This window comes from Salvelinus alpinus, chromosome 33, assembly GCF_045679555.1.
Source record: "Salvelinus alpinus chromosome 33, SLU_Salpinus.1, whole genome shotgun sequence".
NCBI lineage: Eukaryota > Metazoa > Chordata > Actinopteri > Salmoniformes > Salmonidae > Salvelinus > Salvelinus alpinus.
In genome coordinates, this window is record NC_092118.1 from 6,989,372 (window position 1) to 7,007,675 (window position 18,304).

General features: G+C 42.3%; 1 protein-coding gene across 7 annotated transcripts in view; it reads left to right on the forward strand.

Moving 5' to 3' along the window:
- Nucleotides 1-18,304, forward strand: part of LOC139563032 (protein kinase C and casein kinase II substrate protein 3-like) — a 36,742-nt gene that overhangs the window by 9,189 nt on the left and 9,249 nt on the right. For 5 of the 7 annotated variants that reach the window (XM_071381281.1, XM_071381279.1, XM_071381282.1 and 2 more), the window contains 5 exons: nt 531-606; nt 11,438-11,530; nt 12,413-12,569; nt 13,168-13,403; nt 17,552-17,707. In XM_071381281.1, coding sequence (XP_071237382.1) covers nt 11,477-11,530; nt 12,413-12,569; nt 13,168-13,403; nt 17,552-17,707 — 603 coding nt within the window. In that variant the 5' untranslated portion in view covers nt 531-606; nt 11,438-11,476. The remainder of the gene's footprint in view (nt 1-530; nt 607-11,437; nt 11,531-12,412; nt 12,570-13,167; nt 13,404-17,551; nt 17,708-18,304) is intronic. The other 2 variants (XM_071381284.1, XM_071381283.1) reach the window with 1 other exon arrangement.

Below are 18,304 nucleotides of genomic sequence, written 5' to 3' on the forward strand. Positions count from 1 at the left end.
CTGGTAAGTTGCAGGTGCAACAAGGTAAAAATAGCCATTCGACCAGTAAAAAAAAAAAAAAAAAAAAATGTTTTAAAGGGAACTGAACTTCTGCTCCATTTTAAAGTGCAAGGGTGCCAATATATTTGACTTCATCTGTAAGTAACCATGTCTAAGCCCCCCCCAGCCCAGGGTTGGTAACTTAACATTGGGGCTGAAGTTCCAACATTTCTATGGTGTTAAAATGGATTCCTTCTCTTTATTTGATTCTTAGCAGGTTATTTTAGTTGTGATCATGACCTTCCATAGTTTGAGGGTCTCTTCCAAGACCACCACACTGCGTAGGTTTCCAGCACACCCATGACTGGTTATCCAATACTTCTGTGTGTGGCATTTCACTCTCTAATTCAGAATCTGCCACCTTTTGGAGCCAGGATGTATTATATTCATCTGACTGCCAGCCTCAGTCACACTGACCGTGAGTGGTTCTCCTCCACTGCTCATGCTGTGCTCCTCTATTCTCCCTGTCACACACTTCCTCTTTCTTCCAGTACCACAGAGAAAGCCGAGTTCCTCGACAGGGACCTCATCTTTGACCTCATCCCATCTCATTTAAGTTAATCTTGGGTAAGTCCTCTTCGGGTTCCACTCCTATGCAATTTGTGGATAATGCATTTTTTATGTAATTTTTTTTGTTGTTGCTCTGACTGAATATTTTTGGATTGGGTAGTTTGTCTGACCTTTGGGGATATTGCTATGAGGTTTGTCATCTCCCTCAGTCTTCCTCTACCATACTAGAGGTCGACCGATTTTTATGATTTTTCATCGCCGATACCGATAATTGGAGGACAAAAAAAAGCCAATACCGATTAATCGGCCCAATTTTTCTTTTAAAAATATATATTTGTATTAACGACAATTACAACAATAATGAATGAACAATGAACCCTTTTATTTTAACGTAATATAATACATACATAAAATCTATTTAGTTTGAAATAAATAATGAAACATGTTCAATTTGGTTTAAATAATGCACAAACGCAGTGTTGAAGAAAGTAAAAGTGCAATATCTGCCATGTAAAAAGCTAACGTTTAAGTTCCTTGCTCAGAATATGAGAACATATGAAAGCTGGTGGTTCCTTTTAACATGAGTCTTCAATATTCCCAAGTAAGAAGTTTTAGGTCGTAGGAATTATAGGACTATTTTTCTCTACCATTTGTATTTCATATACCTTTGACTATTGGATGTTCTTATAGGCACTTTACTATTGCCAGCCTAATCTCGGGAGTTGATAGGCTTGAAGTCATAAACGGCGATGTGCTTCAAGCATTACGAAGAGCTGCTGGCAAACGCAGTAAAGTGCTGTTTGAATGAATGCTTACGTCCCTGCTGCTGACTGAGCGGTGGTAGGCAGACTTCTCTATCAAATCATAGACTTAATTATAATATAATAACACACAGAAATACGAGCCTTAGGTCATTAATATCGTCAAATCCGGAAACTATCATTTTGAAAACAAAACGTTTATTCTTTCAGTGTAATACGGAACCGTTCCATATTTTATCTAACGGGTGGCATCCCTAAGTCTAAATATTGCTGTTACATTGCACAACCTTCAATGTTATGTCATAATTATGTACAATTCTGGCAAATTAATTACGGTCTTTGTTAGGAAGAAATGGCCTTCACACAGTTCGCAACGAGCCAGGCAGCCCAAACTGCTGCATATACCCTGACTCTGCTTGCACAGAACGTAAGAGAAGTGACACAATTTCCCTAGTAAATATTGCCTGCTAACATGAATTTCTTTCAACTAAATATGCAGTTTAAAAAAAGATATACTTGTGTATTTATTTGAAGAAAGGCATTGATGTTTATGGTTAGGTACATTGGTGCAACGATTGGGCTTTTTTTCGCAAATGTGCTTTTGTTAAATCGTCACCCGTTTTGGGAAGTAGGCTGTGAATCGATGATAAATTAACAGGCACCGCATTGATTATATTCAACGCAGGACAAGCTAGTTAAACTAGTAATATCATCAACCATGTGTAGTTAACTAGTGATTGTGAGGATTTGTTTTTTTAGAAGTTTAATGCTAGCTAGCAATCCTCGTGGATTGCAATGTAATCGGGCATAATCGCCATCCAAAAATGCTGATTACCGATTGTTATGAGAACTTGAAATCGGCCCTAATTAATCGTCCATGCCGATTTAATCGGTCGACCTCTATACCATAATTCACATAAGAATGCCTGGCTTCTAATCCGATAATTAGAATGTGTGAAGTCTTTCTCCGCAAAAAAAGATGTTACTCAGTCACTATCGATAGCAATCAATGATTAATATTATCTGGTGAGTTCTTACATGCCATACAATTTAATGCTTCAGTACTATGCACCACTAGTGTTTCCTTTGCTGTGTAGCAACGCAACTGTTTGCTTTGGTTTGTGAAATTCTGTGGGAGTATCACCTTGTGTTCAGTGCACGACTGCTCTATATTTAGGAGTTGTACAGTGCATTCGGAAAGTATCCAGACCCCTTTACCACATGTTACCTTACAGCTGTCGTGTCTTTGGCATCATTAAAGTGAAGACTGTTTATCAAATCAATATCAATTCTCTGTAATAATAATTACGTGATTACACTAATCATGGAAATGTAATTAACTAGGAAGTTGGGGCACCAAGGAAAATCTTCAGATTACAAAGTTATAATTTTCCTAATAACTCTTCAGATATTTAAAATCTGATCAATTAGTCGTCTAATTCATGAATTATTCTTTACCTCACGTTAGTCTCATTCCAAACATCGTAAATTGTTGGTTATCTGCACGAACCGAGCCTTTTTATTATGAATCATCCATACACCAATTGTCTTAATCATTTATTTACTAACTAAATAATCACAGAAATGCATAAACAAACAACACAGTAGATATGGATACAAGGAAATGATAGGGGAGGTTCCCTAGTGGGCTAAGCCGATATGACGGCTTGGTGGACAAAGGGAAGTGGGTGTGGACTGAAAAGGGCGGGAAAGACAAAAGGAGTCATTTCACAGTTGATAATTATATTAATTGAAATGCCAATCCTTTGCACATGAACGCTCACTCATTTGGGAATAATTACAATCAATATATATTTACGACCAGTGTGTCGTTGTGATCTTTGTTGAAAGCATCAGTCCTTCTGTTGGAGAGTCAGTTCATCGTCTCTCTCTCTCTGCTTCCCTAAAGATCAAAGTCTTTCGTGGTTAGAATGGATACTCCAGTGTACCATTCAGATATGTTCTCATAGAATAGATGTTTCGGAGGTTGTCGGCATTCGCAATCCCAGGTTTACATAATTTCTAGCTGCAGACTAGTAATTAGTATCTAAAATTTGCTCTTATTCTGTAGGGATCGATAGTCTCAGTTTAACAATTTCCAGCCGTGTAGCCAATGCTCCACATGGTATGGTTAGGAATTCAATAACCTTTCGCAATCACAGCTCACGCTTTGGGTTTGCTTAGTCTTGGTACTCAAACCTGTGCCACCTCAGCTTACACAGAGGTATGCGTGGTCTGAAGAGGATTTCCTCAGGAGGGGTTTTTATTCGTAGCAATACAATTCTTTCACATTAAAGGTTTAACATTACATCATTTCACAAGAATTGGATGCAAACCCCATAATTGATAACTATCTCTCTGAATATCTACATTTATGTGTTTCCTGTCCTCTCTGAGGTCACCAAATGAAACACACTCGTCATACCCGTCCCTTAAGTGTCCACGGACCAATCCTACCTTCTCACAAGTGGGCATTTTGTATCAAATTCCCATTTGGGGATTTAGGAGTTCGCCATGTGAAATCCTTTGTTCTCTGTGTCTCTTTTTGCATTGCCAGGGGAGAGAGTCTCCTCCAGGAATGTACAACCTGAGACAACAGAACCTGGGTGTAGGAGAGAGAGGTGGATGCCACGATCTATACCCAGAAAGGGCCATATCATGACACAGCCTTGTTCTAAAATGTATTAAATAACACATTTTCCTCATCAATCTACACACAATACCCCATAATGACAAAGAGCAATTATTTTTGTTGTTGACATTTTTGTATATTTATTTAAAAATAAAAATTACCTTATTTACATAACTATTCAGACCCTTTGCTATGAGACTCGAAATTGTTCTTAGATGTTTCCATTGATCATCATTGAGATGTTTCTACAACTTGATTGGAGTCCACCTGAGGTAAATTCAATTGACTGGACATGATTTGGAAAGGCACACACCTGTCTATATAAAGTCACACAGTTGACAGTGCCTGTCATAGCAAAAGCCAAGCCATGAGGTCGAAGGTGTTGTCCGTAGAGCTCTGAGACAGGATTGTGTTGAGGCATTTAAGGCCCCCAAGAACACAGTGGCCTCCATCATTCTTAAATGGAAGAAGTTTGGAACCACCAAGACTCTTCCTAGAGCTGGCTGCCTGGCCAAACTGAGCAATTGGGGAGAAGGGCCTTGGTCAGGGAGGTGACCAAGAACCCGATGGTGACTCTGACAGTGCTCGTCTGTTGAATTGGGAGAACCTTCCAGAAGGACAACCATCTCTGCAACACTCCACAAATCAGGCCCTTATGGTAGACTCACAAGACGGAAGCCACTCCTCAGTAAAAGGCACATGACAGCCCGCTTTGTTTGCCAAATGGCACCTAAATATTCTGACCATGAGAAACAAGATTCTCTGGTCTAATGAGACCAAGATTGAATGCTTTGGCCTGAATGCCAAGCGTCACGTCTGGAGAAGACCTGGCACCATCCCTACTGTGAAGCATGGTGGTGGCAGCATGATGCTGTTGGGATGTTTTTCAGCGGCAGGGACTGGGAGACTAGTCAGGATCGAGGCAAAGATGAATGGAGCAAAGTACAGAGAGATCCTTGATGAAAACCTGCTCCAGAGCGTTCAGGACCTCAGACTGGTGCGACGGTTCACCTTCCAACGGGACACTGACCCTAAGCACACAGCCAAGACAACCCAGAAGTGGCTTTGGGACAAGTCTCAATGTCCTTGAGTGGCCCAGCCAGAGCCTGGATTTGAACCCGATCTAACATCTCTGGAGAGACCTGAAAATAGCTGTGCAGCAATGCTCCCCATCGCTGCCAAAGGTACGTTTTATAAAGTACTGAGTAAAGGGCCTGAATAGTTATGTAAATGTGATATTTTTTTATAAACTTAAAAATATTATTTATTTGCTTAGTCATTATGGGGTATTGTGTGTAGATTGAGGGGGAAAAATGTATTAAATACATTTTAGAATAAGGCTATAACGTAACAATGTGGAAAAGTCAAGATGTCTGGATACTTTCTGACTGCACTGTGTTGCAGAAATCCAACAAGGAAAGTATTTGCAGAACATTCTATGCTTGCTCAGACTTTAAACTGCGTTTTCAGTGAAAATAATAGCTGCACATGCTGCTCGTATACATTTAATCAGATTGACTACAAGTTTCCAGTGTGGTTTATGAGCTCTTGGCTTCTTGTTAATCTGACCCAATTTTGGAAGAAAACATGAGCCTGTGTTCATTCTCTTACTCGGTCAGCATGGGTAACATTCTGAGAAGAGCCATTTTCAGTACTCTGCATGTACATTAGAACTTAATCTCTCCAGGTAGTGTTTCTATCTCTAGATTGTCATTTTTGGGGGGATTAATCTAGCTGGAATGTTTGTCTAAGCAATGTAAGTTAACCAGTTCCACATGGTACATGTTCTCAAAGCCACGTCTAAGGGGGAGGGATGAAAGCATCCATAATGGGTTCTGAATGTGCTGCCATTTGGTATCCAGTTTACCTCTATGCTGTTCAGTCCACGGCCTACTTGCCCACAAATACTTGTTTCCAGCTCTGACTTGAGACGACTTGTGCCCTTTTCCATGAAGGGTTCAGCAGTGTTCGACCCAAAACCCTCTGTTAAACAGGACCTGCTGTCTTCTGTCAGCCATGCCCCCGCTGAGGATTTAATCTCCCCGAGATTTAAACAGACAAATTCCAGGTCTGCTAAGTGATCTGGATGAACTGAGCATACTGCCTAAACAAAGTTGGTGACCGGTGGAACGTAAACATCCTCTGACACAGGGATGATGTCCAAATGAAGGCCTGTAGCACATTTTTATTTAACTAGGCAAGTCGATTTAAGAACAAATTCTTAAATCGACTTGGATAATGCTGGGCAAACTGTGCGCCGCCCTATGGGACTCTATCACAGCCGGATGTGATACAGCCTGGATTCGAACCATGGGCTGTAGTGACGCCACTGAGATGCAGTGCCTTGCACCACTCGGGAGCACATGGTCTGTTGCCTACAGGGCCTATGTGGAAGTTTGTTGCTCACTTATGTTCTTTCAAGTGTCAGGGGTCTTCCTTAATGCTTGTCATATACTTTGTTTTCCACAGCATTTAGGAAATCTCTTTATGGTCCTCTATAGAAAGGTTGCTTTCAAGATTTTTGTTACACAATATAAATTGAATAGAAAAGGAAGTCCGGCAAGGAATTTCATTTTATTCATTCCACCTCTATTTTTGAGTATTGTTTTTCGACATGACTTTTTTAATTGTAATTTATAGGGTTCCAGAAATGCTAAAGATTGAGCATGTAATCTCTGAGTAGAGGCTACATGCAAAAAGACCCAGATACCTGAGTGTGTGTTTCTGCAGCCTGTCATGTTTACAGACTTAATTTTTTGTAGTATGAATTGTGTGTACTCTATAGGTGGCTGCTCTGCTTTCTGCTCTTATTCTTGTGATTTCAATATACACCCCCGATAATGGACACTATAATATCCCTAGATTCCATAAATGTATGGCATCTGTAGAAAAACATTTCATATTAGTATCTATTGAATCTGAGCCTTTGGCCCCTCCAGGGACTGAATTTGTATCAGTATGTTGAATCCAATGTGACCTAGATTACTCAAGCTGCTGAAATGTCTTACTTACGCCGTCAGCTGGTTATTGAATGGAGATTAGTGGTGGTTGACTCACTTGACCCCGCCTTACGAGCTGCTTGTTTTCCATCATCGTTCAGGGGTTATATTACTTGACCCCAGGGCCTCAATCACTGTTGTCGTGCTGCTTCCCCACACCACCCAACTTTTCCACTCTGAGATGGGTCTGAGATATTGACTTTTCAATTAGCAGGCCTTGCTGAAGTGAGCCTCTCATTTTCCTGTTTTGGCGTATTTGTGGGAAATGCCTCTCCTGCTAGCACCACCCCTCTCCTTGCCAGCAGGAAGTTCAAGGATATTGAATGTCTAAACTGCAATACTCACCAAGGGTATTCTAAGGAAATTGCGATTTTAACATTAGCTAGGTTTCCATCCAATTGGGACATTTCCATGTGAATTATTCTAGAATCCACATAAAGAAAATGTGTTTTTTCCAGCCAGTGGTATGTTTACACCAAATGGACTTGTTGTGGATTAAAATCAGTGCGTGATGAAGTACACACAATGTACCGTTAAGCTTATGTTTTCATGTACCGAATAAAATAAATCTGAAGTTCACTGTTTTCCCATTGCATTTTCAACTCTACCGATTTTTAGTTTTTGTCAAACTGTTGTGTTAAATAGCAAATGTGTCTACTCTGGTCTTGGCATCTGCATTCTAGCCAGCAGCTTCCAGATACAGTGCAGGTTGGCTAGTCTACAGATTTGATTTTTATGGATAAGAACATTTTTATTTGTCAAACGACAGTCAAGCATTGGTCATGTCACCAGAATAAGAGCCTCAATATTTATTGGAAAGAAGCATCAAGCTCATCACCGTGCACTTTCACTGCCGTGTATTTATTACGGATCTCCGTTAGTTCCTGCCAAGGCAGCAGCTACTCTTGCTGGGGTCCAGCAACATTAAGGCAGTTGTAACATTTTTAAATGTTACAATACATTCACAACACATTAAGCAACAGTCCCCGCTGTTCCATAAGGTGTAATGCCTTTTTAAATCTAATTTTACTGCTTACTTGATGTGGAATAGAGTTCCATGTAGTCATGGCTCTATGTAGTGCTGTGTGCCTCCCATAGTCTGTTCTGGACTTGGGGACTGTGAAGAGACCTCTGGTGGCATGTCTTGTGGGGTATGCATGGATGGTTGAGCTGTACGTCAGTAGTTCAAACAGACAGCTCGGTGCATACAACATGTCAATACCTCACAAATACAAGCAGTGATGAAGTCAGTCTCTCCTCCACTTCGAGCCAGGAGAGATTGTCACGCATATTATTGTTAGCTCTCTGTGTACATCCAAGGGCCAGCCGTGCTGCCCTGTTCTGAGCCAATTGCAATTTTCCTTAGTCCTTCTTTGTGGCAGCTGACCACATGACTGAACAGTAGTCCAGGTGCAACATCTAGGGCCTGTAGGACCTGCCCTGATGGTAGAGCAGCGCTTTATTATGGTGAGGTTCATTTAATTAATCTATCTTAATAAACTGCATGGTTTCCTGAGTCGTAGTGGGAGAACCAAACACCATATCAACGCTAGACTCTAAATTATCTTCGATATGATGGCTATTATATCAATATTTGCACATAAAGGTGTTTCTACCACCATTTCTGGCATAATTAATATAACATTTATGTTCCTTTTATTTTCTCATTTAACTGCAAGTTGTAAATATTGAGCTTTTTTATTGTTCCTGTATGCTGTTGCCATAGTGATAACCAAAAGATACCTGTTATTCGGCCTTTATAAAATTACACCAAAACGTCCGGTTTCCTTCAGCTGTCGTGATTTTCTTCTACGTACGATATGATTACAATAAAACTGGATGGAATTATGGTTGTCTATCATATTTGTAGGTCCATTACCTATATAAATTCTCAGAATAATGGTGTAGCCCATGTACAGTACATGACCTGCTCGTCGAACATCTCATTCCAAAATCATGGGCATTAATATGGAGTTGGTCCCCCCCCCCCCCTTTTCTGCTACAACAGCCTCCACTCTGCTGGGAAGGCTTTGCCTCTAGTGTTGGAACATTGCTGCGGGGACTTGCTTCCATTCAGCCACGAGCATTAGTGAGGTCGGGGCACTGATGTTGGGCGACTAGGCCTGGCTCGCAGTCGGCGTTCCAATTCCTCCCAAAGGTGTTCGATGGGGTTGAGGTCAGGGCTTTGTGTGCAGGCCAGTCAAGTTCTTCCAAACCAATCTCGACAAACCATTTCTGAATGGACCTCTCTTTGTTAATGTGGACATTGTCATGCAGAAACAGGAGTGGGCACAGAATCATCTAGAATGTCCTTGTATACTGTATCGGGCCGAGACCGAATCATGAAAAATGGCCCCAGACCAATATTCTTCCACTAAACTTCAGTTGGCCCTATGCATGTAGCTTTCTCCTGGCATCCGCCTAACCCAGATCCGTCCGGCAGACTGCCAGATGGTGAAGCGTGAATCATTACTCCAGAGAACACGTTTCATGAAGCTTCCGACAAACAGTTATTGTGCGGACGTTGTTCCCAGAGGCAGGTTGGAAATGAGTGTTGCAACTGAGGACAGACAGCGGTCCCCTTCTGTGAGCTTGTGTGGCTTACCACTTCATGGCTGAGCCTTTATTGCTCCTAGACGTTTCCAGTTCACAATAACAGCACTTAGTTGACCGGGGCAGCTCTAGCAGAGCAGAAATTTGACCAACTGACTTGTTGGAAAGGTCACGTTGAAAGTCACTGAGCACTTCAGTACGGGCCAATGTTTGTCTATGGAGATTGCATGGCTGTGTGCTGAATTTTATACACCTGTCAGCAACGGGTGTGGCTGAAGTAGCCAAAGCCACTCATTTAATGGGGTGTCGACGTGTGTGTATACACTGAACAAAAATATAAATGCATCAATTTAATGTTTTACTGAGTTGCAGTTCATATTAGGGAATCAGTCAATTTAATTAGGCCCTAATCTATGGATTTCACATGACTGGGAATACAGATATGCATCTGGTCACAGATGCCTTTCAAAAAAAGGTAGGGGCTTGCATCAGAAAATCAGTTAGTATGTGGTGTGACCACCATTTTGCCCCATGCAGTGCGACGTTAAGTGTTGGTCCCATGTTTCATGAGCTGAAAGAAAAGATCCCAGAAATGTTCTATAAGCACAAGAAGCTTAATTCTCTCAAATGTTGTGCAGGAATTTGTTTACATCCCTGTTAGTGAGCATTTTCTCCTTTCCCAGATAATCCATTCACATGACCAGGTGTGGCAAATCAAGAAGCTGATTTTAAACCGCATTGCACAGGTGCACCTTGTGCTGGGAACAATAAGGCCACTCTAAAATGTGCAGTTGTCACACAACACAATGCCACAGATTGTTTAATGTTGCGTTTATATTTTTGTTCAGCGTTTGTGCTGTACGAAGTCCACAGGTTTGTGGCCAAATCCTTTTGCAAAGTTACTTTTTTTATTCATTTTTCCTTTCAATTGTGAGTTTTCAGACTTGATAGGGAGGCGGCTGGTGTTTAGCAGTGCAAAGTCACACCGTATAGCTTTGGTAATGAATGTCCCCAGAATCCCCAGTCTTCCTTCCAAGTTGTTGTCTGTCAAAGGAAGCGGTTCGACCTTGGCACCACTAGCTAATACAATCAGGAACGGGACCAGGGGAAGTGGATGTATAGGGAAGTGTGAACTCTGTACACAGTTCATTTTTTTGAGGTGGGAATTTTAAAAATGGATCTAGATTTTGTTTTGACAATTGTTTTAAATTCAATATTAAATAATTTGGTCAATTGACCACGCAACAAGTGTTGTTTTCAGGCATATGCGAGCTCAAGGAATGTGGATGTGTTAGAGAATTTTTTTGGGGGGTTGGCATTAGATAAGACCTGCTATTAATATGGCTGATTAAGTGTGGTGGTGGGTTAAACTCAATGACAGGGCGTCATTTTTCTATCTCATGCAACCCCAGCCTGGCTAAAACTAGTCTGCCTCAGCTCAATCCTCTGACAGAGACAGACACTCAGAGGTGAGACCTGCTCTGCTCCTTTCTCTCCCCTCACCCTACGGGATTACTGGATTACACCTTTAGGGTAGACTCATTAGCTCTGTGAGGAGAAGCTATGGGGCCTTTTCTACAGACTAAGGATGTGGCGTAATGCCAGTGGATCGCTTCATCAGAAAATACATGAAAGTTAGCAGGGTCAGGGTGAAAGAAGGGGGGAAATAAAAATACCGTCTAAATACTTAATACTGTTTAAAAATATATATATATTCTGCCCAGCCACTGCTCTGGTATTAACCCTATGGATGCTTGCCAAGTAGGGCAGTGATTTACTTTTCCCTTGTGATGACATAGTAGTTGCTGCTGTTGCTTTTGGCAATTTTTCCTGCATTTCTCTTGAATTTGACTCCCAGAAGTTTGAGTGGGTTGCACATAACTATATCCAGCTCCATAGTCCATCGACAGTCTTACATGTTGTTCTCTCCTCGGTTGTAACAGATAGCCGCCATCATTCTGTGCTGTAAAGGCGACCCCGAGATGTCTTCCAATGGAGACCTGCGAGACGTCGGGAGCTGCGAAAGCTTCTGGGAGGTAAGCTCGACAACTGCACCCTACACCCTCAGGGCTGCCAACCCTGTGGAGCTGACCAATCTAGTGTGGAAGTGGGACTACCACGGGACTGCCCCCTCGGGCAGCCTTCCATCGTTCGCATGGGCAACACGCATAATGAGTCCCTGCTGATTATACATTTCCATGTACCTAGCTACAAGAGGTTCCTCCCCTCATTAGCTCCTCTTTTGCCCCACCCCATCAAGTTATCACTTGCTCTGAGGGAAACTAGCAGCACTAGTCACCTGCTCTATGCATTAAAGGGTCCAGTGGTTGATTATGTAATATGTCTCTCAATTCAAGGGGCTTTATTGGCATGGGAAACATATGTTAACATTGCCAAAGCAAGTGAGGTAGATAATAAACAATAAAAATGAACAGTCAACATTTAACATACAGAAGTTTCAAAAGAATAAAGACATTACAAATGTCGTGTGTGTGTGTATATATATAGTGTTGTAACGATGTACAAATCTCTCTCCCTGGCCTGTGGCATTCCCATTTAACCAGCAAACTAATCCGTCTGATTTTTGTGTGCTATGTTGACAGGTACAAACGTGTTAAAATTTCAGCTCATTTTGAATGGCTTCATAGATACGTATCCTCTGCAGCAGTCAACAAAATAAGCTGAGGCATTGACAGCTGTTTGTCTGACATTTACTGCAACCTAAGGCCACTCTTGATGACTGTCCAGATGTTCATGTGCTCTCTGTATTCAGAGGTCAACTGTGGGTTGTCAAATTTTCCCAGTCTTCTCTCTAACTGGTAAATTTGACTAAACCACAAGTCAACGGCCATATTTCCACAACTTTCTCCCTATTTAGCAGATCTTTCTTACACAAGTATATGTCCGTCTTTACTTAGCCGGGGCACTACAAGAGGACGGTGAAGCGTATCGACGATGGACACAAGCTGTGCAACGAGCTCGTCAGCTGCTTCACGGAGCGGGCCAAGATTGAGAAGGGATATTCCCAGCAGCTGAGTGACTGGGCCAAGAAGTGGAGGGGCGTGGTGGAGAAAGGTGAGTTGGCCTGGTAGTGGGGGGACTTTTTAAGTTAAATTTTTTTTTTAATGCTTTGCAGCACAGGAAAAGTCCAATTCACTTATCAACAGAACGTCCCTGGTCAACCCTACAGCCTCTGGTCTGGCAGACTCACTAAACACACATGCTTCATTTGTAAATTATGTCTAAATGTTTGAGTGAGCCCCTGACTTTCTGTAAATAAAAAAAACAAGATGGTTGTGCCATCTGGTTTGCTTAATATAAGGAATTTTATATTTTCACTTTTGATACTTGAGTAAAAGTCTAAAAGTATTTGTTTTAAAATATACTTAAGTACAATTTTATTGGGTGACTTTTACTCGAGTCACCTTAATAGAAAATATCTTAACTTTTTTTGTTTACTACCTGATTTGTGTTATTTAATAGTTTTGATGTGTTCACTATTATTCTACAATGTAGAAAATAGTAAAAAAATAAGGTGTTCTAAAGCTTTTGACCGGTAGTGTAGGTCATTTTACTGGTTGTATAATGACTTGACTCTCATTGAATGACTTGGAGCCATGTGTTATTGGAGTGAAACGTGTCCGTTAACCCTGTGACTTCTCCCTACCTGAAGGGCCTCAGTATGGCACCCTGGAGAAGGCGTGGCATGCCTTCATGAATGCCGCTGATAGGCTGAGTGAGATCCACATGGAGCTGAAGGAGCACCTGGCTGTGGAGGACAGCGACAAGGTCCGTAACTGGCAGAAAGATGCCTTCCACAAGCAGATGATCGGAGGGTTCCGGGAGACAAAGGATGCAGAGGAAGGTTTCCGCAAGGCACAAAAACCCTGGGTTCGGAAACTGAAAGACGTGAGTGTTGCTCTACTTATTTTGCTTTTTTAAACCAGTTTAATCTTCGTACATAATCAACCCTGAATGACCAATAATAGATTAGTTGTACATATTGTGGTTAGATCTGTTTTTTTTTTATTAGGATCCCCATCAGCTGTTGCGAAAGCAGAAGCTACTCTTCCTGGGGTCCACACCAAATATGACATATTACAGAACATTAATGTTGCTTGTCCCGTGTGGCTCAGTTGATAGAACATGGATCTTGCAACGCCAGAGTTGTGGGTTCGATTCCCACAGGAGACCAGTATGAAAAATGTATGCACTGTAAGTCGCTCTGCATAAGAGCATCTGCTAAATGACTGAAAATGTAAAAAAAAAAAATAATAATAATAATTAATTGACAAGAACATTCTCATCCATTTTAAAATGGCACACAGCTTACATACTTTTGTGTGTATACAGTGGGGAGAAGTATTTGATACACTGCTGATTTTGCAGGTTTTCCTACTTACAAAGCATGTAGAGGTCTGTAATTTTTATCATAGGTACACTTCAACTGTGAGAGACGGAATCTAAAACAAAAATCCAGAAAATCACATTGTATGATTTTTACGTAATTAATTTGCATTTTATTGCATGACATAAGTATTTGATACATCAGAAAAGCAGAACTTAATATTTGGTACAGAAACCTTTGTTTGCAATTACAGAGATCATACGTTTCCTGTAGTTCTTGACCAGGTTTGCACACACTGCAGCAGGGATTTTGGCCCACTCCTCCATACAGACCTTCTCCAGATCCTTCAGGTTTCGGGGCTGTCCCTGGGCCATACGGACTTTCAGCTCCCTCCAAAGATTTTCTATTGGGTTCAGGTCTGGAGACTGGCTAGGCCACTCCTGGACCTTGAGATGCTTCTTACGGAGCCACTCCTTAGTTGCCCTGGCTGTGTGTTTCGGGTCGTTGTCATGCTGGAAGACCCAGCCACGACCCATCTTCAATGCTCTTACTGAGGGAAGGAGGTTGTTGGCCAAGATCTCGCGATACATGGCCCCATCCATCCTCCCCTCAATACGGTGCAGTCGTCCTGTCCCCTTTGCAGAAAAGCATCCCCAAAGAATGATGTTTCCACCTCCATGCTTTACGGTTGGGATGGTGTTCTTGGGGTTGTACTCATCCTTCTTCTTCCTCCAAACACGGCGCGTGGAGTTCAGACCAAAAAGCTCTATTTTTGTCTCATCAGATCACATGACCTTCTCCCATTCCTCCTCTGGATCATCCAGATGGTCATTGGCAAACTTCAGACGGGCCTGGACATGCGCTGGCTTGAGCAGGGGGACCTTGCGTGCGCTGCAGGATTTTAATCCATGACGGCGTAGTGTGTTACTGATGGTTTTCTTTGAGACTGTGGTCCCAGCTCTCTTCAGGTCATTGACCAGGTCCTGCCGTGTAGTTCTGGGCTGATCCCTCACCTTCCTCATGATCATTGATGCCCCACGAGGTGAGATCTTGCATGGAGCCCCAGACCGAGGGTGATTGACCGTCATCTTGAACTTCTTCCATTTTCTAATAATTGCGCCAACAGTTGTTGCCTTCTCACCAAGCTGCTTGCCTATTGTCCTGTAGCCCATCCCAGCCTTGTGCAGGTCTACAATTTATCCCTGATGTCCTTACACAGCTCTCTGGTCTTGGCCATTGTGGAGAGGTTGGAGTCTGTTTGATTGAGTGTGTGGACAGGTGCAGTTAATACAGGTAATGAGTGGAGAACAGGAGGGCTTCTTAAAGAAAAACTAACATGTCTGTGAGAGCTGGAATTCTTACTGGTTGGTAATCAAATACTTATGTCATGCAATAAAATGCAAATTAATTACTTAAAAATCATACAATGTGATTTTCTGGATTTTTAGATTAGATTTTAGATTCCATCTCTCACAGTTGAAGTGTACCTATGATAAATATTACAGACCTCTACATGCTTTGTAAGTAGGAAACACTGCCGATTTTGCAGGTTATCAAATACTTGTTCTCCCCACTGTATATAGTGTGTGGACACCCATTCAAATTAGTAGATTTGGCTATTTCGTCCACACCCAGGTGTATAAAATCGAGGACACAGCCATGCAATCTCCATAGACAAACATTGGCAGTAGAATGGCCTTACTGAACAGCTCATTGACTTTCAACGTGGCACTGTCATAGGATGCCACCTTTCCAACAAGTCAGTTCGCATTTTCCTGCCCTGCCAGAGTTGCCCCGGTCAACTGTAAGTGCTGTTATTGTGAAGTGGAAATGGCTCAGCCGCGAGGAGGCAGGACACACAAGCTCACAGAACAGGACAGGCGAGTGCTGTAGCACGTAAAAATTCTGTCCTCGGTTGCAACACTCACTACCGTTGTTCCAAACTGCCTCTGGAAGCAACGTCAGCACAGTAACTGTTCGTCGGGAGCTTCATGAAATGGGTTTCCATGGCCGAGCAGCTTGTGATCACCATGCGCAATGCACAGTGTCGGCTGGAGTTGTGTAAAACTCACCGCCATTGGACTCTGGAGCAGTGGAAACATGTTCTCTGGAGTGATGAATCACGCTTCACCATCTGGCAGTCTGACAGACGAATCTGAGTTTGACGGATGCCAGGAGCGAGCTACCTGCCCCAATGCATAGTTTAATGGAGGAGGTATAATGGTCTGGGGCTGTTTTTCATGGTTTGGGCTAGGCCCCTTAGTTCCAGTGAAGGGAAATCTTAACGCTACAGCATACAATGACATTCTAGACGATTCTGTACTTTGTGGCAACAGTTTTGGGAAGGCCCTTTCCTGTTTCAGCATGCCAATGCCCCTAAGCACAAAGCGGGGTCCATACAGAAATGGTTTGTCGAGATTGGTGTGGAAGAACTTGACTGGCCTGCACAGAGCCCTGACCTCAACGCCCATCGAACACCTTTGGGATGAATTGGAACTGACTTGCTGCACCCTCGACAACTACTGTGATTATTATTATTTGACCGTACTGGTCATTTATGAACATCTTGGACATGTTCTGTTATAATCTCCACCCGGCACAGCCAGAAGAGGACTGGCCAACCCTCATAGCCTGGTTCCTCTCTAGGTTTTGGCCTTTCTAGGGAGTTTTTCCAAGCCACAGTGCTTCTACACCTGCATTGCTTTCTGTTTGGGGTTTTAGGCTGGGTTTCTGTACAGCACTTTGAGATATCAGCTGATGTACGAAGGGCTATATAAATAAATTTGATTTGAACGCCGACTGCGAGCCAGGAGTAGTCGCCTAACATAAGTGCCTGACCTCACTAATGCTCTTGTGGCTGAATGGAAGCAAGTCCCCGCAGCAATGTTCCAACATCTAGTATAAAGCCTTCCCAGCAGAGTGGAGGCTGTTATAGCAGCAAATGGGGGACCAACTCCATATTTAATGCCCATGGTTTTGGAATGAGATGTTTGTCGAGCAGGTGTCCATATACTTTTGGTCATGTAGTGTATCAAAAACATTCACATGAAATATCTAGGTCAAATAGGGGAGAGGCGTTGTGCCGTAAGGTGTTGCTTTATCTGTTTTCTGAAACCAGGATTGCTGTTGATTTACGCGATGGGAGTTCCATGCAATAATGGCTCTATATAATACTGTACGCTTTGAATTTGTGTCTCAGAGCTGTGTGTTAGTTGAATATGCAAACAACATTTAAGAACTTAACACTGACTGCGTCCCTTCTTTCTATAAACAGCCTCGCCTCAACTCTTAGCCAAGAGAGACTATTTATATTATCCCTCTGATTACAATGAAGAGCAAGATGTGCCTCTGTTCTGGGCCAGCTGCAGCTTAACTAGGTCTTTCTTTGCAGCACATGACCACGACCGGACAATAATCAGCATAAGACAAAACTAGAGCCTGCAGGACTTGCTTTTTGGAGTGTGGTGTGAAAAGCATTTTATTTATTATTGACAGAACTTGCCCCATCTTTACAACCATTGAATCTATGTTTTCAAACGGTCATTGTCAAATCTAAGGTAACACCAAGTAATTTGTTCTCATCGATTTGTTCAACAGCCACACTATTAATTACCAGATTCAGCTGAGGTCTAGATCCTAGGGAATGACTTGTACCAAATACAATAGATGTGTGGTTGGTGATGTAAACAGAGGAATTCCCCTGTCCAAGGTGGAGTCGTCTAAGAAGAGTTACCAGCAGGCCCGTAAAGAGGAGAAGACTGCTTTGACTCGCGAGACCCATGCCAAGGCTGACCCCACCAAGTCACAGGAAGAGGTCCGCAAATTTACAGACCGTGTTGAGAAATGCAACCAGGAAGCAGAGAAGGTACTGAAACTCCACATATGTGAACAATAAGTGTTCATCTAGGTAGTCATCAGGTTCCATAACATTTATTTTAGTCAAGAGGCTTGAGGTCATTTCGTTTTTTTTTTCTTCTTTTCTTACATGCTGTACTTTAGCTGGAATCCTGAACCTTTATTTGAACCTACTGTTAACCCATGAACACAAGTAACAAGCCAACCTCTTGAGGATTCAATATGTTTTTTCTACCAGCCTTATAGGTTCAGCTAATGGGACCGACCAGTCTAAATAGTGGATGTGTCGGTGGAATTGGTGCAGTTACAAAGCTTTGTTTTAGTTGGTGTGCTGTCTAGAGGCAGCCTGTCCTCAAGTGTGAAATTGTGGGTGGGGAAGCACATACCGACGTTCCTTTTTTTTTAAACATAACTGTTTGGCGTGATGAGGCTTGTCAGGTGGCAGCCTTGCAGTGACAAGCAGAAAGACCGAGAGCTCTTGTTTTTTTTGACTGGCTGGATCTGTGGAGGCTGTTAGTCTTCCACCATGTCTAAACTATAATGAGCTGTAGGAAGTGCACTGTAAGGTCCCATTGAAGTCGAGTTCGTAATCAAAAGCTGTCCTATA